Here is a 27,386-nt window from a genome sequence, read left to right as displayed (position 1 = left end):
TAAATAAATAAAGTTATTTTATTTGCAGCAGTAGGTAATGAAAAGAATAAATAATTTGGATAGTGAACTAGCACACACTTACATTTTAAGACAACCAATGGGTAAAGCAACTAAACTAAGGAACTGCACACAGGGCAGCAAATCTCTGAGTCCCGGCCAGCAAAGGCTACATAGTGAGATACTGTGGGTACAGCTCGGTGGTAGTGTTGGCCTGGCATGCAGGAAGCCCTGGGTGTCTAGTATCACAAAAACAAAACACCCTAATGCACAGAAGAATGGACAGTCAAACTTGACAAATTCATCATTAGCTCCTTAGAGAAAGTCAAATCACTTTGTAGCTAGGAAGTGTAGTAAGTATTTTCTAAAGTGCTCAATTCATTTTAATAATATCAGTAAATTATTTACACTCCCACATACTCATGTGAGACTTGTTATTAATATTTATGCTTTTGATACTACATTTTTTTTTTGAGATAGGTTTTCACTGTATAGCCCTGACTGGCCTGGAACTTGCTATGTAGACCAGGCTGGCCTCTTATGGGATTAAAAGCCTGTGCCACCATACTTGGCCCTTTTTCCTATTCTTACATCAAAGTCTTCACAAAAATTTCTGGAAAGCCTCAAATATATCCCTAATGTCATGAGTAAACCACAAAAATACTAATTCAGCAAAATATATTTTCATCTATGAATAAATAAGCTATTACGAAGTTAACTTCTCCTAGTTTGTGTAAAATAACCTTTCATTTATGAAAAATAATGACCATTTTGATTTAACTATGGCTTAAATCACTAGACAAATCTCTTTACTTATTAAGGTAAACATCTTATATTCACAGTCAAACTGAGTCCCTTAAAAGAAAGTATCGTTTATTATTATACACTTAATTTATACTAAATTCAATACAAATATTTTATACTTAATTTTTAAATACACACATGATATTTTAAAACATTACCAGTCAGATCTATACAAAACATTGACATCAAAAGTCAGAGGCTGAATTTAAATTAAGAAGCCTTCACACAGCTAGTCATATACCATTCTAATAAAACACAGGAATAATTCTTAGGAAATGTTAGTCCTATAATACTGAGCGATATTTACAAGCAAACATGATCCAAACAGCACATGCAGATTCAGGGTAGGTAAACACTCGAACACGAACTGCCAGTCGCACCTGATCACCACGACAACAGATTATTTCTTCACAAAAAGGAGACCTATATAAAAAGAAAATGTGTTTAAAGAGAAAGTCACGGTAGACACTCCCATGTATGTATGCTGACACTCCTAGCAATGATCAGAATAATTGCCTTTCTAGATTCCTTTTGTTTGTTTTTGTTTTCCAAGGCAGGGTTTCTCTGTGTAGCTCCGGCTGTCCTGGAGCTCACTTTGTAGACCAGGCTGGCCTAGAACTCACAGAGATCTACCTGCCTTTGTCTCCTGAGAGCTTAAGTGATTAAAGGAATGTACCCAGCTGAATTCATAAATTTCTTCATTATGAATCCATAAAAGCCTTACCGAAGACAAGTGGCGAATGCACGCCTTGCGTTTCTATACACAAAATGTATTGGAAACCCTTTAAATGTGTGGCCATCAGGTACAGCCCTCCTGATAGCATCTTGAAATTCTTCATTGCCTGCAGATATGCTTGTCGTTCGCTCAAATTCATATGATGCCAAAGCTGGTGATAAAAGATAGGAAAGCTGATCCTCCCAAACAGTAGTGAGGCCAAGATCCTGTAACAATTAAAATAGTGAAAAATATTAGCATCTTAAAATCCAATTACAGAAAAATGTACTTTCTACTGCTTTGTTTTTCCCCAAACTTTTTCTCTGTGTAGCCCTGGTTGCTCTAGAAATCACTTTGTAGACCAGGTTGGCCTCAAATTCATCTCCCAAACACTTAGGATTGCAGGCATGTGACAACTCAAGATGAGTCTGTGTGTGTGTGTGTGAGAGAATCTAACTTTGTAGCACTAGCTAGCCTTCAAAGATGTCCTCCAACTTACATTGATTCTCCTGCTCACGCCTCCTGAGTGCTGGGATTGCAGATATTTGTGTTTGTTTTTAGATAAATTCTCGCCATGTAGTCCTGACTGGCCTGGAACTCAGAGATTTGCCTGGTTCTGCCTCCCAAGCTTTCAGGTTTTCTTTTTAAAGAAAGGGTTTCTTCTACATAGCCCTTGCTGTCCCAAAATTCGCTAAGTAGACCAGGCTGGCCTCCAGATATCTGCCCACCTCAGTCTCCCAAGTGCTAGGATTAAATAAAGGTGTGTGTCATCATGCCCAGCTGAAGAGAATTTTTTTGCATTTTACATTTTAAAAATTGTTTTTAATTAAGCTATATATTCTTCTCCATTCCCCTCCATTCTTCTTCCCTGCCCTTCTACACTCTCCCATGATCCCATGCTCCCAATTTACTTAGGATTTTTCTTTTACTTGTCTTTTTCTACTTCCTATGTAGATTAGATCAATGTATGTCTCTCTTAGGGATCTCTTTGTTGTCAAGGTTCTCTGGGATAACACTGCTTTCATTATGCTCCATAAATTTGGGTATTTTGTGTGGTCATTTTTTTTGAATTTTAGGAAGTCTTTAATTATTTCCTTTATTTCTTCCTTGACCCATTGGTGATTCAGGTGAACACTGTTTAATTTCCATGTTTGTGGGCTTTCTGAAATTAGTGTTGCTATTGAATTCTAAGTCATGGTGATCCAAAAAGATACATGGGGTTATTTCAATTTTTTGTATTGCGAAGTTTTTTTAAGGTATCAAAATTTCTCAGTTTACTATTAATTATTCTAGGAATGAACTAATAAAAATAAGAGGACGTTATTATGTTCTATTTCTTAGGAATAACTAAAAATTATTCAATACAATGATTTATCTAGCATGTATAAAGTTCAAAACTACAAAACTGTAGGGATAAGTCCCACCCCTTGGGGGGCGTGTTCACCTTGGGCTTATGTCTGCCTATAAATTTGGCAAGCGTGCTGTGCTCCCAGCCATCGCTTCTGCGTTCCTGGTCTCCGCAGGAACGGTGGTTCTGTAAGTCTATTTCTACATTAAAGCTATAGCTATATATATTCTTACAATCTGTCTGCATTTGTTCACGCCGTTACACAAAACAAATACCAATTAGACAGAATACACATAATCATCCTAATATAGAAGACATATGTCAATAAACTTTGAAATTATATTTTATTTAAATTGCTTGGTAAGGCTTGGAGCCCTGGGTTCAACTGCTAGAACTACATAAAACTAGATTTGAAGGTGCACACTTGTAATCTCAATACACAGGAGGTGGATGCAGGAGGATCAGTTACAGAGAAAGTTTGAGGCCAGCCTAGGGTATAAAAAACTATTCTGTCCCCCTTACCCCTCAAAAAGTTTAGTAAGACAATCTGCATAAATTCACCTACAATAGGGGACAAAGTCAATAAATCAATTGAATAAATGACCCTCAAGTATTTCCTGAACAGTGATCCTAAAAGGCACTATCTTCTACACTATAAGAGATTAAAAGGTAAAGACAAGGCTGGAAAGTTGGCTCAACAGTTAAGAGCACTTGTTGCTCTTACAGAGATCCATTCCCAGCACCTACATGGCAGCTCACAATCATCTGTGACTCCAGTTCCAAGGGATCACAGCCCTTTCTCAAAGTCGTGGATACTAGGCATGCAGGCAAATACTCATACACAAAAAATAAGAAGTAAATCTAAAAAAAAATTTTAAAAAGGTAAAGACAATATGTTACCTACCAGCTGACAGAAAACTTAAAACACACATTTCTATGAATGCTCAAGACAATTATGATTTCATCTGTAAACACAGTGAACTACTGATATACAAACTAAGAAAAACCTTTAGATACAAATATCAAAAACGTCTTACAATTCTAAATATTTTCATTCTGTGATTACTGACCATGACAGTCTCCTGTCATCCACTCAGGGTTCTAGCTGTTGTAAAGGAGTCTCAAAGGCCTGAATCAACTTAACCCTTTCCCTGCACAGTCCCCTAATGGGTTACAGGTGCTACTGACTTTAGCTAATGACTCGGATTTCAGCTACAAGTCAATGGGAAATGATACCCCCATTCTGACCTTAACTTAGATTTCCCTGATTACTAACAGGTGCAGATTAGCTATGTCAGTTCTCATACATAATACCAGAACACCACGGTGAAACCACAGGACTGTGTTGAAAACAAGCTTATAGTACAATACAATATTGTCCTCATCTGCTCAATTACCAGGCAACGTGAGAGAAGGAGAAAACGAGGGACTTTCATCTGAGCTGTGTAATTAAGGGGTCTCCCCATCAGTTCCATGCTGGAAACAGTGAATGCTTTATGAGCTGACGAGCCAGGAGTATGCTAGGCCAAGGCTATCAGTAATTGGGAGTCCAGGAATATAATGAACCAGTTTGCCTCTGACAGCTTTAGGAAAATAAGGAAAGTTTCTCCAAGAACAGGATTCTAAAAACACCGAAGGTACATTAGAAATACATCTTTTCTAGAAATTTTAGATTTCAGTCCCTTGTTGACTGTGAGTCATAAACAACTTACTACTCTAAGGCTTTGGTCTCCTAACAGTTACTTTTAATAAATGTCCAAGTGTCAAGTTTGAGCAGTGTATGTGTGTACGCACATGTGTGCGCGTGCAATCCTGGGGACTTTGTACATGCTAACAAACACTCTACCATTGGACTACAACGCCTAGTTTAAGGTAAATTCTTAAAATATGTTAATCTCACTAGTGGTGGTGCACTAGGAGGAAGAGGTGGGCTCTCTGGGTTCAAGGACAGTTTGGTCTACAGGATGAGTTCCAGGCCAGTCAGAGCAAGAAAGTGACATTCTGTCTCAAAATAAATAAATTAATTAATTTTAAAAAACATAAACATGCTAATTTTATCCTTTTAATCAGTGCCATCTTGTCTTTAACGCCCTTTTAAAGGATATCTACATGGCTAATAAACAAGACATATGATCCTATTATTAAAGGAATACAAATTAAAGCTAGAATGAGGATATAACAACCCACGTGAAAGACAGTAAACAAGAACAGAGCTGGAGAGGTCACTCAGTAGTTATAAGTATTTGTGGTTCTTCTGGAAGACCGAGTTTCAATTCCTAGAGTTCACGTGGCAGTTTACAACCCCCTGTTAACTCTGATGGGAATCCGATGCCTTCTTTTGATCGCTGCGCACACCTCTGGTGTACATACATACATACATACATACATGCAGACAAAAACTGTCACATAAAATATATAAACCTTAAAAAGAAAAAAGCCTAGGGGTGGGGACAAAAGGAAATTAACAAAACTTTTTAAAAATGTATTGGTTAACTGAAGAAACCATTTCACAAAGAGGAAATCCAAACAGTGACATTCAACTACAGTCTGACTGAAGAATGTGAACAAATCTCTAATTCTTCAATCTAGGAGGAAGTAATAACTTTGAAGGTTTGGTAGATTTGTCAGATTCCCGAGAAATGGAGTGATAGACTGTGAGCCCCTGAACATGGGTTCTAGGATCTGAACCGGAGTCCTCTGGAACAGCAAGAAACGTTCTTAGCTACTACCCTATCTTTCCATTTGGAAATTTTTTTTTTTTTTTTTTGATTTTTCGAGACAGGGTTTCTCCGTAGCTTTTGGTTCCTGTCCTGGAACTAGCTCTTGTAGACCAGGCTGCCCTCGAACTCACAGAGATCCGCCTACCTCTGCCTCCCGAGTGCTGGGATTAAAGGCGTGCACCACCACCGCCCGGCCCATTTGGAAATTTTTAAGTCTCACAACTATGTTTCATAATTTCCACCACAATAATTTTCATAAAAACAGTACTAGAATAATGAGTGACTACTGGTATTGAACACACTTAAGGAAAAAAAAGTTGGGATAGATGGCTCAGTGGTTAAGAGGACTTATTACTCTTGCAGAAGACCAAGTCCAATTCCCAGTAACCACATGGCAGGTTGTAATTGTCCATAAATCCAGTCCCACGGGATCTAGAAAGTAGCTTTGGACTGGGCACCAGACATGCAAGTGCCACACATACATACCTACAAGCAAAATACTCATATACATAAAACAATAATTCTAGCCAGGCATGGTGGCACACATCTTTAATCCCAGCATCCAGGAGGCAGAGGCAGGTGGATCTCTGTGAGTTTGAGGCCAGCCTGGTCTACAGATCAAGTTCAAAGACAGACAATGCTACACAGAGAAACCCTGTCTTGAACCCCTTCCCCCAAAAATAATTAGAAAAAAATGTAAAAACAAAAGTATGAAGCTACAACTAATTTTGTTGGTCACCTTTCTGTGTTCTGACACTAGAAGTCTCAGCTGCATTTCGATTTCATTGCTTGTGACTGAGGCATCAATCGTGGATGCGCACAGAGGTGGGAAGGGAGGGAGAGACGTGGTAGCCCCTGGAGCACACACAGACTTAATTGCTTCTTCACTCATGGGTTTCCACTTGGACTCATCATTCAAATCAAATATGCAGGTCTCTACTGCATCCGAGGGTTGACAGTTCCCCAGGAACATCTGATGATTGAAAACACAACCAATTGTTCGATAGGGGTACAATGGTTTGGGCTGTTCAGCAAGTGGAGGTCCATCAGGATTAGCAGGCTTGTGGATGTACCTAAAAGACATCATAATTTTATACGATGAGAATTTTAAAACTACAAAGGCAATTGTCATACTAAGCCCCCCCCCCCCCCCCCCACACACACACACACAAAAAGTACGCTGTAATTACTTGCCAAGACTCAAGCTTGGCCTATGCTTTTGCTCTCTGCATCATCACAATCTGATGACTCGGAGTGTTTACTCACTTGCTCATACTTGCACATGAAGAGGCCAGAGGCTGCTATTGCACAGGTGTCTCTATAGCTATCTACTTTTTTTCCTTGTTTTTAAACATGGGGTCTTTCCTTGAACCCAGAGCTCAGCTCTAGGTTGACTAGATGGTCTCTGCATGCCTAGGATCCTTCTGGCTACCCACCCAACATCTGGGGATTACAGCACATGTCCACACTCAGGTTTTACGTGAGTTCTGAAGGTCTGAACTCATGCCTGCATAGCAAGCACTCCACTGACTTCTCTCCCCAGCCCAGTTACTCCACCTTATCTGCATGGTAACACCTTTAGAAAACCAACATTATGGATCTCTGAGTTCGAGGCCAGTCTGGTCTACAGAGGGAGTTCCACAATAACCAAGGCTACACAGAGAAACCCTGTCTCAAAATAAACAAACAAACAGATGAAAAAAAAAAAGGAAGTTTATCCTAGAGAACATCATAATTAAAATAATTTAACTATATATTACTAAGTGTGACTATCCAATATATATTTCCTAATATCATGATAATAAAGAATATTTTAGAAGTACATAATATTTTCTTAAAGGTCATTTACTTAGTTACATTAAGTAAAAAAGTCTGTAAATTTAGAGTACCAGCCAAACAAACAAGACTTATATAATTTCAAGATGGCTCAGTGGATAGATGCTTGCTGCCAAGCCTCTTGTCCTGAGTTTGAGCTTCAGGACCCACATGGTAGAAGAAATCAGTTCTACACATTGTCTTCTGACCCCCAACACTTTGAATCAATAAACAAAACAAATAAATGTAAGGCCTCGGGTTTGATCCCCAGCCCAATTACACCTGTGTTTCCTTTAATGTTTAAGAGTTTCACTGTTATCATGCATGATGTCGATGTGTGAATACACACATGCGTTGGCAACACAAGTGGAGCCAGAGGACGACCGTTTGGACTCAACTCACTGGTCCTAGACGTGCATTTGACTATCGCTGTAAACTTAATTGACTAACCTGTGCCCTGTTAAACTCTCCCAAAACGTGATGGTCCCATCAGTCCCACAAGTCATAACCCATGCATGAGGTGCCCCCTTAGCCTTGGTCCCCACACAGACAAAAGCCTCCAGTCCATATCCAAGAAGAAGGCTGCACAGCAGGTTGGCGTGGTCTTCACAATCACCCTAGAAGGTAAAGTCAAGTAAGATTAGTATGTATCCACAGCTGCATTAAATAACTAAAAACAACAATAAAAAGTTTCAAGTTTAACTATTAGTCCAATGTTAATCTGAAGCAAGGAAAAAATATGCTAATGTGAAAAGATTCTAAATTACAAGGAACATTTAAAAGATAAATGGCATGAATAAGCAAGCTAAAAAATATTTCAGGAGGAAAGGTAAATAAACAAAAAATGCTCAAATTAAGCAAATGAACTCTAACAGTACATGTATATGATTTTAGGCTGGGAAAATGCTTAGAAGAACAAGTAACGATAAAATGTTTATTATTAGAATAAAAAAAGACAAAATTTTATCTATATATTACTTATAAATTATGAAAAAATTATATATACAATGAATAAATATAAAAGATGATAAATTGGGAATAAATTATTATTTGCATCTTTAATGACATGGTGGTAATACAATAAAATACAATCTCTGAGCTCCAAGACAGCCAGGGTTACACAGAGAAACCCTGCCTCAAAAAAACCAAAATAAAGAGCCCTGGTGCCCACTCTACCTTGCTCACTGGAGCTGATTCCCATGGCCCTGGCCACTGAGGGCAGGCACTATCTGGATGCCATGCACAGGACAGCTCTACTTTTGGCATACACTCCCAAAGACACATGAATAGCTCCAGAAAACGGCACCAGGAAAGTGGAAGCAACAATTTTGCACAACAGGCTTTAGTCTGAAGTTTGAACTGTGCAATACTAGCTGATCCTAACCATGCATGCATTCATTTCCTTCTGCTCTGGACTGTGGATATGATATAAGCTTTAAGTTCTTGTTGCCTTGACTTCCCTGCTATGACGGACTGTAACCTTTCTCCCCAACTTGCTTTCTGTCAGGGTATTTTAGCACAAAACTAAAAGGGGTGATTAACTTGCTTTACAAAACAACTACTCATTTAAATAAAAATGTTAAACGTACATTATTCCTATTGCACTAGAAATTTTCTAAGTTCAAATATGTAAGAAGAAGCTCTAGAAACTACAGCTTGGCAATAAACATTGTCTTGAATAAATAATGTGTTTTCCAACTATTTTAAAGATGCAACCTATTCTCAGGGGCGGGGGGAGCATATTTGAGGCAGAGTTTCTTTGTGTAGCCTTGGCTATCCTAGGACTAGCTCTGTAGACCAGGTTGGCCTTGAACTCACAGAGATCCACCCCCCTGCAACCGCCTCTTGAGCACTGGGACTAAAGAAGTTTGTCACCATCTTCTCCAATACAACCTATTTTTAAGGACAGTCAAGTTCTTTGAGTTTTAAGTTGTGGCAAGTAATTCTACTTATAAACAACTATGGTTGAGGGCTAAAGATAGTGGGGTAGCTAATCCCATTTTGGATCTTAGCTGTTGTATATTTAGTTGATTAGAACAACTGTCATTACTGGATTTAGGGCCAACAACAAATTTTCATATGTAAGTTGGATTTTTTTGTTTGTTTTGTTTTTTGCTTTTCAAGACAGGGTCTCTCTACATAGTCCTGGCTATCTTGGAATTCACTGTGTAGACTAAGCTGGCTTCAAACTCATAGCAATCCACCTGTCTCAGCCTCTTAAGTGCTGGTATGAGCCATCACCATCTGGCTTTGTAAGTCGGATTTTAATTCTATTTGGTGACTTTCATAAAACACATTTTACAAGAATTAGTTTGGGTTAATCAAAGGACCATGGTAGCAGGAAGGAAATTTACCAACTCTAAGAAGTATAACTTAGTCAAACTTTTGTTAATTACTTGATTTTTATGACTGCTGGGTCTCTCAGGAACCTAAGAAAGGTATCTTAAGCTATCTGGTATGCACCTGATACGAATTTTAACAGATTTGACACTGATTTAATAAGTATAGTCTCATTAAATCTACCTCAAATAATTACAAAGCCAGGAGCAAACCTTTCATGTTTATGGGATGGAAAAAATCCATCTAAGCATTTTTTTAGTTCTTTTGTTACGAAGCTACATGAACCGAGTAAACATTAGTACATAAAATTCACTTGACACTTTTAGTTAAAGTTTAAATTTTTATGAGTTGCAATTAAGTTCTTTTTTTCCCCAGATACATACCCAAAATCTAAGTCCTTCATTTGGAAGCCTTTAGAAATAAGGTGGGTAGAAAGCATTCATTAGCTGGGTTCTTGTTTTAGGGGTTTGGCAGTGCCTTTAGTCCCAGTACTCGGGGGCAGAGGCAGGTGGATCTCCTTAAGTCCGAAGCTAGCCTGGTCTACAGAGCTAGTTCCAGGACAGTTAGGACTACATAGAGAAACCCTGTCTTAAAAACATTACAAAATAAAAAGGAAACCAAGAAAAACAAAAAAACGAACCTTTCCAACTGACAGGTCAACCTCTTACTGAAATGTTTCCTCTGCAGTATGAACTGTCCTTGGTGACTGTACACTCTGTTTACACGATCACAAACAAAATGACTACAAAACAGCAGCAGGGGAAGAAACTTGTCTGTTCCGGTTTCACTGACAGTAAATGGTAAAAGCAGTCTTACTTGCTCACTATATTAGTAACATTTTTAGAGTTTAGAGGATTAGGAATCATCCCATACTCTAAGTTAAATTACTGAAACCATTAAAAGTATATTTTCAGGAGCTGGAGAGATGGTTCAGCAGTTAAGAGCCCTGGCTGCTAATCCAGAGGACTTCGGTTCTCTAAAGTCACTTCCAGGGGATCTGATGCCCTCTTCCGGCCTCTGCAAGTACTACATGTGTGTCACGCACAGAAAAACATGCAGGACGCCAGGCAGTGGTAGCGCACGCCTTTAATCCCAGCACTCGGGAGGCAGAGGCAGGCAGATCTCTGTGAGTTCTAGGCCAGCCTAGTCTACAAGAGCTAGTGCCAGGACAGGAACCAAAGCTACAGAGAAACCCTATCTCGAAAAACTACAAAAAAAAAAAAAAAATGCAGGCAAAACACCAATACATAGTGAAGAAAAATGAATACCATGAAATCCAAGAATTTCTCTCATAATTATTGTTTATAGATTTTTGTTCCTTTATTTTTTTGTTTTTTCGAGACAGGGTATCTCTGTATAGTCCTGGCTGTTCCGGAACTCTGTAGGTCTGAGACTCTATCTTAAAGGAATAACATTCTATTAAATATAAAATTTCACCGGGTGGCAGTGGCACATGCCTTTAACCGCAGCACTCGGGAAACAGAGGCAGGCGGATTGCTGTGAGTTCGAGACCAGCATGGACTACAAGAGCTAGTTCCAGGACAGGTTCCAAAGCTACAGAGAAACACTGTCTCAAAATACAAAAAATAAATAAATAAATAATAAAAAATGGAATTTCATACAAAAATAAAGATGGTAGGTTTTAAGTGCTGACATGTAAATGTTACAGATAATAGTGGTAAGATTTGACTTGTTCAAGTTGGTAATATGTATGTTTTCAAGTAAATTATAAGCATGCTATAAATCAAAAATACTTATGATAATGGATATTGCTATTTGTTATGCGTATATGATACCTTGTTCCTACAGAGAAAAGCCAGCAGAGTGCACCACTGCTCTTGTTTGCCACCTCCTCCAATAACAGGGGCTCGTTCATAACCAAGAACATTGACAAATCGTGCTGCTTGCCTCGGAGTATCCAGAAGCCGTCCCGCTCGAAGTGGTTTAACATAGGAACAGACTGGTCTATTTATCCCATTTTCATCCTGGAGGAAGAAGGGGAAAATATTATCTGCAACAAGTTAGTCATCCCAAGAGTCACATCTTTCTATTACACTGTAGATAATTCCGGGCACCATTTATTGAGTGTATAACTTGCATCTAGTACTAGACTACCAAGAGTTAACCTCATTTAAATTCTTATAAAGTGTATTTTATACTCACTTCATAAATGAAACAAACTATAGCCATTATACAATGGACCCAGGATTTTGTTTTGTTTTGTAAGACAAGAGTGTAGCCCTAGCTATCCTGGAACTCGCTCTGTAGATCGGGCTGGCCTCGAACTCAGAGATCACTTGCCTTTGCCACCTGAGTGTTGGGATCAAAGGTGTGCCCTAAAGCCAGGGTTTTTAAGGTCTAAGCTGTTTGACTCCAAAGCTTGTGCTGCTCAAGAACTGCTCTGAAAAAGGGTCGGCAGGCGACTAAGGGAAGGAAAGGGTTCTAAATCTAGGATGAAGTAATCTTTCATATTAACACACACAACTTTATACCCAGGCAAAATATTAAAATATTTTTGACTGATTGACGATAATCAACTGAAAATAGAATTTGAAAAACATTTTAGGAAAATACAATATATTCTAAACACAGGATGCATTTTATGATTTTATATTTTATTTTATTTTTGAGACAGGGTCTCATCATGTACAGCCTTGGCTGGCCTTGAACTCACCTCCCTGCATCTGCCTCTCAAGCGTCAAGTAGAGGTGTGAGCTACCATGCCCCGAAGGGGATGAATGTTAACAATTATGCTGAATAACTACTAAGAATGCAAAGCTGTCTGACAATTGCCTACCACCATATTTTTAGAAATGGTACTAACAAAGCCTACATTTTGCTTAACACTGTGATTACTAATATAGCAAAGTGAAGGAGCCACTTGTGATTAAATTTTGGAAATGATATAAGATGCTCTGACAGGATAAAACCTAACTCAGGCAATAGAAACACTACTGCTCAATTTTTAGAAACGCTGATGCACTTCTACATAGCACCTGCCCAATACAATACCTTAGCAAGGGCAATACTATGTGAAGTTAGAAGCAATTTTTCTCCTTCACGCCAATGCTAATTTAGGACTCTTATTGCCAAGCTCCCTATCTAGAAATGAAGCCATCTGTAGTCTGTTCCAATGATTAGGGAATGTATGTACATGATTGCTATCATCTGAAACACTTATATCAAAATAATCTAACACTGCACAGAAACGACATACAGAAACTATTTCATCTGTTCCTTGGAAGTTATACGTATATACTAAGTAGAAACTATACTTTAGACTAGTAAAATGGAGCATGGGCAGCCACTGTTCCAGTGTGCCACCTGACTGCAAAGGTAAACAACTGATATCCCTTAGTGTATTGTTGCTAAGGCACAACGGGGCAGCTCAGCTGTACTAACGGCACTTTCAACCTAACATGTTCATAAACGTGAACCTGCGCTGTGAGCCAAGGTGCATCTGCAGCTGAAATTGTGCAGTTAACACTGGTTTGGAAATATTGGTTATTCACAATTAATGCACTTAGTATTGTTTTTAAAATATTATTTTTACTACTGTGTGTATGTAATGTGTGTGACCATGTGCACAGGTCAGAGAACAACTCTGTGGAGCTGGTCTTCCTTTTTACACCTTTATATTCATATGAATTCTGGATTGAACTCAGGCTGCCAGTTTGCACAGTAAGTGCTTACTCACCGAGCCATCTCGATGGCATTTAGTACTGTTTTCACTTTATTTTGTAAAAACTAAGAAACACAATGTACATCTAGAGCCCTTGTTCTGTCTTAGGGCTATATTTGGATATAAGCCATAAAGTATCCAAATTTTTCATCAATATTAAGTATCATAAAAAGGTATATTTCAAGTAAAAAAATGTATTATGCCATTGACGTAGCCAATAAAAGATAACTATTTTAGAAATCAACATTCATCTGGGGAATGTAAATAAGTATTTTTCAGATGCAAATTATATATTTACATCAAACACAAGCATGAAACTTTTCTAACAATTTACAAACCTGTGCAAAAATCTTTACCAGCCGTGAATTATGTGAGGGTCGAATTTGCAAATACTCTCTCCACCACTGCTTAGCATACACCAGAAATAATCGTTCTTTCTCTGCAGTTTTCTGACGTTCTAAGGCAAGCTTGATTAAAAAAAAAAAAATTAAATTTTTATAAAATTTCCTAAATTACTAAAACAATCTACTGTTCTCCATTCCTGCTACCATATATGAAACTGAACTATCATCGACTTATTTGCAAACAAATCAACATTTCCTAGATTTTAGAAGCACTTCAATTATCCATACAATACTCTCTAAGTGGCCCTTTCCTGCACAGAATGCATATTTTTAAATAATAAAGCAGGTCAATCACCTTCTACCATACTGAAAACTACCTGCCTGAGTATTCTGACTCTAGCCTGGTCTCATTTTCTCTTTCCCATCCATACAAGCCTTTGCTCAAGGCTGTTGCTCCCACTATCTGGAACATATAGACCCAACTTTGGAATTACTAATACTAATTAATGTTTCTTGCAGTTCAGCTATCACTCTAGCACAGTCCTGAATTGGCCTCCAGTAACTATTCTAACACAAATTACCCTGCAGTAATTTTTCCATTTAGCACTTTCTGTCTCTGGCATTTTGTTTACTCACTATCTCCAGACTCCTAAAAATAAGATGTTGTAAATCTACAATTCATAAACCCCTGGGTTCAATTCCCAGCTCAAAAACAACAACAAACTTAGAACCTAGACCCCCCTGTTTCAAAACAGCAACAAGAAAATCCCAACAAAATAAACTGTAATTAAAGTAATTATTTGAGCCAGGTAATGGTGACATGCACCTTTAATCCCAGCACTTGAGAGGCAGAGGCAGAGGCAGAGGCAGAGGCAGGGGGATAGATCTCTGAGTTCAAGAACAGCCTGGCCTACAGAGTGCATTCCAGGACAGCCAGGGGTACACAGAGAAATTCACTCTTAAAAAAATAAAATAATTTGTTTGTATATTATATAGTTTTATAAATAATATATACACACATACACGATAATAAAAATTTAAAGGGCTATGGCTATAATTCAGTGGGAGAGTGCTTGTCTACCATGCATAGGGCCCTCAATTCAATCTCTAGGATAGCAAATAGGTAAATTACATTTCTTAAAGTAAAAGAGCAATAAAATTAAGAAATAAAAAGACTAAAAAATAACAAGACTCTATTGCCTAGCATGTTGCAAGGCCCTGGGGTTTGATGCCCAGTATAGAGGGGATGGGTGGAAGAAAGGAAGGGAAAAGAAGAGGGAGAAAGTCTAGACCATCCAAGACTAAAGTATTGAAGAGTATAAAGTATAAAGTACTAAAGTTAAGGAGAATTATTCCACAAGACAGCAGAGAGCCACAGCTGCAACCGAAACCCAACGAAACAGAAATCCAACTCAAGGGACTGAGAAAACTGTTGATCTTACAAAACCCAGGAAGTAACTATTGAGACCTGACAGTGGAGTTAGGAGAGTATCGGGGCTGTGCAGCCTCGCCTCTGATCAGCGTATGTATGAATGACTGTCCAACGGGTCTCTGCACAAAGCAAAGCCCACGGAGGCCATCTCTCACTGGGCAAAGACCAGTGGACTGTGGGGCAGCTCAGGACACTGCTGGATTCACACGGCTTGCAGGCTCTTTTCTCTTTCATTGTGTTGTTGATTCTTTTGGCAGTTTTCAGTTTCACTCTGTCAGTCACACATGGGACAGCTGTAATTTTCCCTGATAACTCCATTCTTTCTCAAATGTTCCCCTAAGATTCAGCAGAGGGTTAATGCTTCTAAAATTCTGGTATGGGAGGTCCTTCTGTATATGTGTTACTTTTATTGGTTAATGAATAAAGAAACTATCTTGGCCTGTGATAGGGCAAAAGATCAGAGCTAGGCAGGGAAAACTAAAGTGAATACTGGCAGAAAGGAGGCGGGGCCAGAGAGATGCCATGGAGCTGCAGCCAGAATTAGACATGCTGGAACTTTGCCAGTAAGCCATTGCCATGTCGTAATACACAGATTAATGGAGATGGGTTAATTAATATGTAAGAGTTAGCCAATAAGAAGCTAGAGCTAATGGGCCAAGCAGTGATTTAAATAACATGGTTTCTGTGTGATTATTTTAGGGCTGAACAGCCAGGGACAAATAAGCGGCCCCTCCAACAAAATTCGTTATATTGAATTACTAACTGCAATTCCTACCCCAGAGAACTTTTCTGACTCAATAGAGAAAAAAAAATGCAATCAAAATATAGGATGAATATATCCACATTAACCATACACAGGAGAGAGAAAGAGAGAGAGAGAGAGAGAGAGAATAAAGTGGTGGAAGAAGAAGAGTATGGCGGGATATGAAAGGAATGCCTTATCAAAGTCTGCCTCTTACAGAGACTGAGATAAATAGGACCCTCTTATAGGTCACGTAACTATAGAAAAGCATATATATATATATATTTTTTTTTTTTGATAGGATTTCTCTGTGTAGCCTTGGCTATCCTGGAACTTGAACTCAGAGCTCCACCTGTCTCTGCTTCTTGAGTGATGGGATTAAAGACATACGCTACCATGCACAATATAAAGTCATATCTCAGAGAAGAAAACAATTGCTCGGATTCAAATATTCTTCTTAGAGCAATGTACCCATGGCTCTAACCTTTTAACTCTGTAACTGAAGGAAGCTGTCAGCTGGCATAAGTGCTTCAAGAGCAGGATGTGCCTACTTCGAAATTAAGTTAAGTTTGCAAAAAGCTGAACTCTAAGTCTAGAATGAGATTATGCAGGGGATGAGAAAATGTGTTTGGGGAAGCATAAAGGGGAACAAGGGGGCTCTTATGATGACTACGATGTAATTCTTAGTAGTCAAAAATAGAAACTAATAATAAAACTGTTTATGTAAGCCTGGCGAAACAAGCTGTTAAAGTATAAATAAAAACAGCTCAAAGTTGTGCAGTCCATCTGGTGATCAAACTTTTCCTTGCACCCCTTCCCATATCAGGACCTGAACTTGAGCCAAGGCTGGATTCCAGCAGGAGAGAAAGTCTCCAAGCGTTCTACAGAGGATTACACAGAAACCAAGCTCTCTGGAAATGTCTATGAAATGAGGGAGGCTCAGCAGGCAAAGGTATCTACCCACAAAAGCCTAATAACCTCAGCTTGACGCCTGGGGTGCACATGGTGGAATGGCGGCACCCACACCTGAAAGTCATACAACAGCACAGCACACATATACCCACCCACTCCCAATGCACAGAAAACAAGCAAATGCAATAAAACTTTTTAAAATACCGCCCACAATGCCCCTCCTATGTCCTTCAACTTTGTGTCTCTTCCCCACCACACTTGAGGTCCCACAGTTTGATCAACCCGGGGCCTCGTATGTGCTTAGCAAACACTACTACTGCTTCACCAGTCCAAGCTTTAAAATTCTTTTCCCATCCCTTTCAGCAAAGTTTTAGTGCAAATCTAAACAGGAATGATATATATATGTATATAATTTTTTTCTAAAAAAAAGAAATAGTTTTCAGAGTAAATATTTCCTACAACTAAAGCAAATGTACAAAGAAGAAAAACTGGCTTACCTGTGTGTTCACTACTTCTTGAGATAGTGTTTGGTTGAGTGGTGGGTACATTTCAAGTTTTATATTTAAAATTCCCACAGAAACTTTTGATTCTGTGCCTATAAATACAAATAAATATTTAAAATTCTACTTAAAAAACTTTATTTAAAATATAGAACTTTCAAGACTATACCAAAATACTTTAGGAGTAAGGTGTTTTATCACCTAAGTAGAGAGGTAATACTCAACATTACACTTAATAGTCATATTAAAAATGAATCCAAATTCTTAAAATGATTTTTTACTTTTTACTAAAGCACGTACTTTAACATTAAATATATTCTTAGCTTTCTAAAAGCACTTTAAGGAACTTTTCTGACCTCATAAATTTGGAATTCTTAAATTTATATCTTTAAGTACATAATTCTAACTAGACATTACATTAAGTACAAAACAAAAGCAATTGTTAAGAACCTGTTCTGGGGCTGGAGAGATGGCTCAGAGGATAAGAGCACTGACTGCTCTTCCAGAGGTCCTGAGTTCAATTCCCAGCAACCACATGGTGGTTCACAACCATCTGTACTGAGATCTGGTACCCTCCTCTGGTGTGCGGGCGTACATCGAGGCAGAATGTTGTGTACATAATAAATGAATAAATCTTTAAAAAAAAAAAAGAACCTGTTCTGTCTCAATGAAAATCAGAATGCATTCATACTTTTTATTATATACAGTAATTCCATCTATCATTTCTTATCACATCATGTTTTCAACCCATGATTTTATATATATATATGTATATATATATATATATATTCACACACATATATGACTATTTAGTATTTTTTAAGCAAATTGGCATATACTTATTTCCAGGTCATTGTTATGATTACCACATTAGGCCCATTTTTGTTGATTTTGAATTTTTCATTTTCCAGATATGAGTGTTTGCATGAATATCTATATGTGCACCCTGTGCATCTTATGAATGCAGTGCCCTTGAAGGTCAGATCCCCAGGGACTGCAGTTAACTACAGTTAGTAGTGAGCCACTCTGTGGGTGCTGTATATTAAATATGGGTCCTCTAGAAAAACAGTCAGTGCTCTCAACCACTGAGCCATCTCTCCAGGCCCAGGCCTATCTATTTTTGAAGACAAGAACTGGAAATCACTTATAAAAACAAATTTCATGTGTAAAGAGAACTTTAGGTCTTCTTATTTAAATACAGATATATTTTGAGTCTGACTTAAATTCCAAATTACTAAGCCCTTACTGACCAAATTTAGCTTTTCTTTTCTTTATATGAGTGCATACACATTATGTAAATGGCTTTGCCCACTCACATGTGTGGAGACCGGAGGCTGAAGCTGGGTCCCTTCTACTAAATTGCTCTCAGCCTTAGATTTTGAGACAAAGTCTCTCACTGAATCTGGAGCTCACCAATTAGCTGGACTGGCTGGGCAGTGAGCTCCCAGGATGTGCATGTCTTCGCTGTCATCAAGGGTTGGGGGTCACCATGCCCAGCCTTTTCTGTGGGTGCTAGGGTACAAACTCACTGCTTCCACCTGTGCAGCATCTTACTCACTGAGCCATCACGCTAGCCCCACGTTCAACTTGTATGGATAAGTTGTAACACCAATGCAATTCCACAATATGGTATAGATAAAACATTAGTAGGTCACTGTTAGCTCATAATATATGTTTTATGAGCTAACATATATTAAAAGTAGGCAGTAAGCAAAAGAAGGAAATAATAAGATAATGTACAACCTCTGCCTTGTATTATTCATTGTTACTGACAATGAACAAGTTATCACCTTTCAAATGTTACCTCTCCACTGTAAGGGACTAGAGGAACATCTACTCAATCATCAATAACCATTGATATGAAGGTGGCACGATGGTATAGCCAATAATCGTAGCATGAGGCAGGCCAACTGTTCTATATAGGGAACTCAAGGACAACCTAGGATACACTGTGAGATTCCATCCACAAACAAAAACAAAATAACCTGTAACCTCCCCGCAAGAACCACTGTAGTGAGGGTGATGTACTGTACTCTGGGGCACAGACAAAAGAAGCTTATGCAAACATATTTATGTGTTTAAAAAAATCCTGTTTTTTAAACCTCATATTTATTTAACAAAAATAAATGTTGAACCTCCAAAATTTCTATTTATTTTCCAATGGAAAAAAAAATTCCTTAGGATAAGCCAGACTGAGTCTGATTATTTCCTAAGAAAACTCAGTACTGAAACTCTCCTGAAGGCCTGTTTCAAGGTCTCCCTCCTGTAAAGCCCTTCACACGACATAAACGTATTTACAGACAATCAGTATCCATAAAAGGCGAGAGCACAACTAATCACCATACCTACACCCATAAGTTCCACGGCCAGACTGCTCACTCCATTTTCTGAGCCCAAAACTGATCTCCATTCCAGAAAATAGGAAGCCACTAGTGTGGTCTCACCAAATATGTCTGTTTTGATCAGCACCATATGAATTGGATCACTTATCGATAACATTGTTGTTGAATCAGCCATTCTAGTTCCATCACCTAGCAACACAAACCAAAGAAAAAAATACACTATATTACATATTACTTAGGAACACAGAATCATTTCACAAGCTGAGGATGTAGCTAAGTGGTAGTGACTGCCTAGCACGCTCAAGGCCTTGAATTCCATACTCAGCACCAAGTGTACATGTGTGCACACAAGAGCACTCAGGTACTCACACACACAAACACACACACACACACACACACACACACTTTTACTGAAAAGTATACCAAATAATCTTACATACAATGAAATAATTTGGTGATATCTCTGAAAGTATGCCAGGATCGGGCAAAAATACCATGCATTTCTGTGACTGATGTTTGACAGGACTGACAGAATAGGACGAGTTATTTAGAAGTTATTTAGTTATGTTACAGACAGTAGTCAGTGCTTTCTGACCCATGAAAAGTCTATTCTTCAAAAGAATGTATTATTTTATGGCACTACAGAAGAAAAGGCCATCAGCTAGGTGAGGTGGCACACACCTTCATTCCCAGCACTCTGGAAGTAGAGGTGAGAGAATCTGTGAGTTCAAGAACAGCCAGTGCTACACAGTGAGATCCATCTCAAAAAAATACATACACACAGAGCTGGAGAGATGGCTCAGAGGTTAAGAGCACTGTCTGCTCTTCCAGAGGTCCTGAGTTCAATACCCAGCAACCACATGGTGGCTCACAACCATCTAAGATGAAATCTGGCGCCCTCTTCTGGTGTGCAGGCATACATGCAGGCAGAATGCTGTATATATAATAAATAAATAAATCTTTAAAAAACAAAAAACAAAACAAAACAAAACAAACACATACACACCAAAAAGAGAAACCTAAAAATCCAGGGGGCTGGGCAGATGGCTCAGTGGCTAAAAGCACTTGCTTTTGCAAAGGATATATTTGTTCAATTCTCAGTGCGGACATGGTAGCTCACAACTCTCTGCAGTTCCAGGGGATCTCATGTCCTCTCCTAGCATCTGTAGGCACTGCACATTGGGCACAAACATACATACATGCAGGCATAACAACTACACACATAAAAATAAGTATTAAAATAAACACATATGTCATCATTAATCCTCAAATTACTTCATTCTTCAACTCCAGAAATTACTACAGTATTTTCTATATAAATCTGAAAGATCCAGGGTCCAAGGAGATAGCTCAATGGTTCAAATATATACAGCACAACCAAGAGGACCAGAGCTCAGATCCTCAGAACTCACACAAATGCCAGATGTTTGATGCCCCTACCTCTACCTCCCAAGTGCTGGGATTAAAGACATGTGCCACAACTGCCAAGCCCATTAACAACTTTCTTTTCTTTTTCTTTTTTTTTTTCATTTTGGTTTTTCTAAACAGGATTTCTCTGTGTAACAGTTCTAGCAGTCCCAGAACTCACAGAGATTCACCTGCCTCAGACTTCTGAATTCTGGAATTAAAGGCATGGACCACCACCACCCAGGGTTCATTAACATTTTAGAAAGTTTTGGTGTGTGTATGCGTGTGCGTGTGTGGGGTATGCTGTGCCACAGCACTTAAATAGAAGTCAAGGACAACTTGCAGGAGTGGTTCTCTCCTTCCACCAGGTGAATTTTGGAACCAAACTCAGACCATCAGGCTTGTACAGCAGGAGCTTTAGCTAAAACCATCTTCCCAGCCACCACCCCCATTAGCATTTTCTCTCTCTTTTCTAGGTTTGTTTTTTTTTTTTTTTGGTTTTTTTTTTTTTTTTTTTTTTGGTTTTTCAAGACAGAGTTTCTCTGTGTAGTCCTGGTTGTCCTTGGAACTCTAGACCAGGCTGACCTCGAACTCAAAGATCCACCTCCCTCTCAAAGGCTGGGTTTAAATGCTTGCCACTAGGCTGTCCTCCCTATAAAATGTGAATGGCCTACAGAGTGAGTTCTACAATAGCCAGGTCTACACAGAGAAATCCTACACTGAAAACAACAACAACAATTTTATAGGAAGAAATAAGAAAATCACAAAGGACTTGGCTATAGCTTAATTTGTAGAGTTCTTGACTATTATGGTTAAGGCCTTAGGTTTGTCTTCAGCATCACTGGGCAGACAGATAGCAGTGAGTTCAAGGCCAGCCTGGTCTACATACAAAGTGAGTTCCAAGACAGCAAGAATTGTCATACAGAGAAAACCTGTCTCAAAAAACCAAAAACTTTGAGGCATCTTTAAAAGGCATTAAATTATTTAGGCAGACTTCTGCAATTTTGATTGCTTTATGACTTTAGGTTGATGAGTAAAATATATCTAATACATTGTATAAACTTTGACTTTTTTTTTTAAAAATTTATTTGTTTACTATGTATACAGTGTCCTGCCTGCAGGCCAGAAGAGGGCACCAGATCTCATTACAGATGGTTGTGAGACACCATGTGGTTGCTGGGAACTGAATTCAGGACCTCTTGGAAGAGCTGCAATGCTCTTAACCTCTGAGCCATCTCTCCAGTCCAACTTTGACTTTCTTTATGTTTTGTGTTTTTGAGACATGGTCTCACTATTGTAGCCCAGGCTGACCTCCAACTTGAAATCCTCCTGACTGAGCTTACCCTGCTGCTTAAAATTCCCAAGTGTTAGGAGATTATAAACATGAACTACCACAACCAGATTCAAACTTTAAATTACAAAACTAGTGTGGTGACACACACTTGCAAGTCCAGTACTTGAAGGTACAAAAGACTATGTACATGACAGATATGAGCAATTAACTTAAACCAAAAACTAGAGATACTTATCTATCATAATCAATCTCTCCTCTCCCCCACCCCACAAGGTCTGTCTCGTTATGGAACGCATTGATCTAACTGTCCCTGTGCTGAGAGCTGGGATTAAAAGCTGAGCCATCAGGCCGGGTTGACAATCTCTCTATAGCAGAAGCCGTTGCAGCTGTTCTGCAATAAAAAGCAAACAAATGTAGCTAGGTATCTTTACAGTTTCTTACCTAAACTTTCTCTGTGAACTTCAAGCAAAAAGCCATCATGGAAATCAGGTTCACAAGCACATGGAACAGGTTTTGAACGAAAGCGCTGGTTCCGATAATGTAAACATAAAGTAAAAGTTGAACAAACTTGTCCTGGTAAAGGCTCCGGTTCTTGCAGATGTTCCAAGAAAGCTTTTCCACCCAAAACCTGAAGGTAAAGATACCTCCGTGTTGGATCAATATTAGCTGCAAAGTGTAGCAACATATGAGGAAACTGCCAATAACTGAATGAACGTGATCAAGACATTAGAAACACGTGACAGAAATAAAGATTTTGACATAAATAAATCGCCAAATTTACGATGTAGCAGAATCATTTGTGTTATGGTAAGGAAAAATCTATGATATTCTTTACTGAGTTTATAGTTTCGATATGACTGAGAGAATCAAAGCCAAGGTCAGGTGTATCTTTGCTTTTTAGCTGTTTATTAAGCATATAATCACCTCCACAAACTGAGATCATTATCAACTTAGTAACTGTATTTGTCAAATAATTATTTCGCCACTAAAAAAGCAAGCACATATAGTTTTCATTCTTTGTTTTTGGGATAGGGTCTCTCTGTGTATTCCTGACTGTCCTGAAACTCACTATATACACCTGGCCTCAAACTCACAGATATCCACCTGCCTCTGCCTCCCAAATGCCGGAATTGGTATACTACCAGTTCTTATAAAAATGTATCATTAAGACATAATAAATCAATGTTCCTTATTTTGGTTCAACAGTACTGTATATCATATACTTTATACAAAATGGTATCTAAGTTTTAGGTAAACTAAGTACTTCATTTTGAAAAGAAAAACTTGAAACCAAATGCCAAACACTACAGCATATCCATTACCAACCATAACCAAATTTATGTTAAAAATATTTATGTATATACATACTTTTTTTTAATGTTGATTGCTTATCAAAAGCAACAGTTTGCTTTGGAGAAGAGAGTTCTTGATCAACACTCTCCTAGAAAAGCAAAGAAAAATACAAATTAGAAAATAAGAATTCTGGTTAAGAAGATGGCAGTGGCAGAACAAAACACCATAGGATCAGGCTCCTTCATAAAGAAGAGCAAGAGATTAGATCATACTGCCTCCAAAAGTAAAACCATACAGATTGGAAACAAATCAAAGCCTTTTTTTCCTAGCCTAATTAAAATTAAAATAGCTGCATAAGGGGCTGGAGAGATGACTCAGAGGTTAAGAACACTGGCTGCCCGTCCAGAAGTCCTGAGTTCAATTTTCAGCAACCATATTTGGCTCTCTACCATCTATAATGTGATCTGGTGCTTTCTTCTGCAGAACACTGTATACATAATAAATAAATTTTAAAAAATAGCTGCATAAAAGAGATCTAAATGGTAAAAGTCTAAAATGAAGGAATTCAATTGTCTTAATTTAAATCTTGCCATTCACAATTTTCTTTTAAAGAGTTTTTGTTGTTGTAGTTTTGCGAGTGGTTTTTTTCTTTATAGCTCTGGCTTTCCTGCGGGGTCTCTATGAAGATCAGACTGGCCTCCAGCTGACAGAGATCTGTCCACCTCCTGAGTGATGGAGCTAATAAAGGTGTGCATCACCAAGCCTGGCCTTAAAAACGAACCGTTACCTTAAACAAGGCTAAACTTCCTTTAAACCCTATATAACATTTGGCTTCCAAGAACAGAGGCATGCACCATTTCTCCCAGCACTTAGGAGACAGAGGTAAGTGGATCCCTTAGTTCAAGGCCAGCCTTGTCTACTTAGTAGGTTCCAGAACAGTTAGAGTTATATAGTGAGACAATGTCTCAAAAAAAAAAAAGGGGGGGGGTCTGGAGAGATGGCTCAGAGGTTAAGAGCATTGCCTGCTCTTCCAAAGGTACTGAGTTCAATGAGTTCAATTCCCAGCAACCACATGGTGGCTCACAACCATTTGTAATGGGGTCTGGTGCCCTCTTCTGGCCTGCAGGCATACACACAGACAGAATATTGAATATTGTATACATAATAAATAAATATATATTTAAAAAAAAGAAAAAAATAATCCAAAAACATTCCACAAGGAATTGATTTTTTAAAAAGTAGCATTCGGCCACCTGATGGCGGTACATACCTTTAATGCCAGGACTTGGAAGGCAGAGGCAGGCAGCTCTCCCTGTTCAAGGCCAGCCTGGTCTACAGAGCAAGTTCAAAGACAGCCAGAATTACAGAGAAACCTTGTCTTGAAAAACAAAACAAAAACAAACAAACAAAAATATAAAAAGTAACATTCGTGAAGCAGAGGCTGTTAATAGGTCAGTTTTTAGAACAAACCTCAAAACCCAAAAGATGACAGTGTATTAATGTACCCAATTCTCTCGGGTATGAGTCCATCCTATTTTTAATAGGATATTATTCCTGTATTGAGGCCACAGTTTCTCATTATTGCCTCATTTTCAAAATAAGGCCTACTTACTGAGTGCACCAGGATACATCCCACTACTGACCTACTTGTTCGGAGATTTGAGGGGGTTATGTAGTCAGTTCTTTTCTTAAGGAATTTTCTAAGTGTATCTGTTTTAAAAACAGACCTAACTGAATAAATGACAGATCCACAGAGTAACAGGAGGAATTTCTGCCACTTCAGAGAAAGGAATATGTGTACTCCTCCCATCCCATCAGCACTATCTGCCAACTCATGGTGGGGCCCACTTAAAACCTTAGAAAAGGAGCTGGGCTGTCACGGCACACGCCTCTAATTCCAGCAATTAGGATCTGAGTTCAAGGCTAGCCTGGTCTACATAGCAAATTTCAGGATAGCTAGTAGTACACAAAGAAATCCTGCCCAGAAAAAAAAAAACCAACAACAAAACACCCAAAGAAAGAATATTACAGGAGCTGACTCAGTGGTTTGGAGCCCTGGTTGCTCTCACAGAAGACCTGGGTTCAATTCCTAACACCCGAGGGTGTTCACTCCATTTCTGTAAAGCCCTCTCAAACCACCGTGGACACCAGGCAGGCAAGTGGTACAGACTCACATGTGGGAAAAACAACCACACAAACAAGTCTTTTTAAAAAGCTAAGAAAACTGGAAGGGTAGTGGTAGCATATGACCTTTATCCAGCACACGGAGGCAGACGCCATACTGGTCTACAGATCGAGTTCCAGGACAGCCAGGGCTACACAGATAAACCCTGGGACGAAAAACAAAAAAAACCTGAGAAAAATGCTATTACTAGACAGAATGAACTTACAGTACTTTTACAAAAGAAGAGCCCCAAGTATGGGCCCTATAAGCAAATATTAATACTTTCAATGTGTTTGCCTAGAAAACTACTCACAGGCACAAAATTAAGTTCTTTCATCACATCATCAATGATTCCTCGACGTCTAAGAGCTTTGATCAGATCTTCTGTTGATAAATGTTGTTGATCAGGTGCCAATTCTTCTCGTATAGTCTCGGCAAGAATTTCTCTGATTCTGCCATGGACATCCATCTGTGGAGAGGACACACATTACGATTTACAGCATTATAAAGCAGTTAAATACGCTTCTAGAGTTTGAGGCTTCTAAAACTACCAGCAAATGCCAATAAAAGCAAGCTTTTAAGATGTGCAACTTTTGAGCAAGATATTAGAAGCAATCTGAACCGGTTATAAACTAACTTTATTGCTGGTTGCCCACAAATAATTCAATGAAAACAAATCTTTAGAAAAGGAGTGGAGATTCAGAAGCAAAAGAACACAAACCTGGAAGGAGGCAGAACCGAAAGCGACCGCTTATTCAACTTGCAACTCTAAAGTTATTTGCCACTCTGTTTCCTTGCCTGGACGATGGAAAAGCAAGACTGTCTAGAGGATTCGACAAAAGAAGCTAGCGACTCGGCACACAGCCTGGCGCACGAACGCACCATAAAGAGGCTTTATTACTTCAGCTTACAGGCAGCCGCCGAGCGCCGCTGGCTGAAACTCGCGCTTCTTTCTCCACGTCTCCCAGCTTCGTCTCGCAGAGTGGGGGGTTCCTGCCTTAAAGTAACCCTGACTTCTCGCCTCTCCATGAATTTGAGGAAACCACCACGATCGCCTCCGTCCACAAGCCGGCTGCAGAGCCCTCAGCGCTCCCTGCGCGTCTCCCACCCGGCAGATGCTGGCCGCCCCGGCAGGGTCCACCGCCCTAGCTCGGGTCCCCACCGAGCGCCCGGAACCGAGCTCGGGGCCGGTCCGCCCGCGCTCCTCACCTTGCTCAGCTGCTGGTGGATGAGCTGCTTCAGCTCCGAGGCTTTCTCCGGAGGCAGCGACATGCCGACTCTGGCGCCTCGCGGCCGCCTCAGACAGTGCAAACGCGGAGCCCGTCGTCCCGAACACTCAGCATCAGTGGCGGGCGGAGCACAAAGCGGCGCGGCGGCGCGATCGCGTCAGACCGGGCAGGGCGGGAACCCGGCTGCCGCGGCGGCACAACGAACTGTTTTCAAACGGTGCGGACTGACAGACACCGGGGCTGTCCTCCGAGCTGCCTGATCGGCGCCGTCCACCGCGCCACCGCCTCAGGGATTTCCCGCCCCCA

At 39.3% G+C, this 27,386-nt stretch overlaps 1 protein-coding gene across 1 annotated transcript; it reads right to left on the bottom strand.

Annotated features, from left to right (window-relative positions):
• Cep76 (centrosomal protein 76) lies at window positions 1–27,253 on the bottom strand. Its single transcript, XM_041639232.1, has 12 exons — window positions 27,061–27,253; window positions 26,165–26,320; window positions 23,763–23,835; window positions 22,836–23,060; window positions 19,697–19,882; window positions 17,349–17,446; window positions 13,760–13,888; window positions 11,536–11,724; window positions 7,850–8,016; window positions 6,324–6,657; window positions 1,526–1,743; window positions 1–1,224 (listed from the first exon to the last, which is right to left on the bottom strand). Exons 1-12 carry the CDS (start codon window positions 27,121–27,123, stop codon window positions 1,086–1,088), a joined length of 1,977 nt encoding a protein of 658 aa, XP_041495166.1. The 5' UTR covers window positions 27,124–27,253; the 3' UTR covers window positions 1–1,085.
• Between the last annotated feature and the right edge of the window lie 133 nt (window positions 27,254–27,386).

The sequence above is a fragment of the Microtus oregoni genome, unplaced genomic scaffold, assembly GCF_018167655.1.
Source record: "Microtus oregoni isolate MIOR12 unplaced genomic scaffold, Mior012 000057F_ref0000458, whole genome shotgun sequence".
NCBI lineage: Eukaryota > Metazoa > Chordata > Mammalia > Rodentia > Cricetidae > Microtus > Microtus oregoni.
The sequence above is the reverse complement of the archived record's forward strand: the minus strand, read 5'-3'. Positions and strand labels throughout refer to the sequence as shown.

Bases quoted from the DNA above. Each gene is read 5' to 3' on its own strand.
- Cep76 (XM_041639232.1), bottom strand. From the start codon at position 27,123: ATGTCGCTGCCTCCGGAGAAAGCCTCGGAGCTGAAGCAGCTCATCCAC. The intron at 17,447-19,696 runs GTATGGTGATTA...TTGTATTTATAG, and splicing joins CGTGGAACTTATGGGTGTAG to GCACAGAATCAAAAGTTTCT. The intron at 6,658-7,849 runs GTTAGTCAATTA...GATGTCTTTTAG, and splicing joins GAGAGTTTAACAGGGCACAG to GTACATCCACAAGCCTGCTA.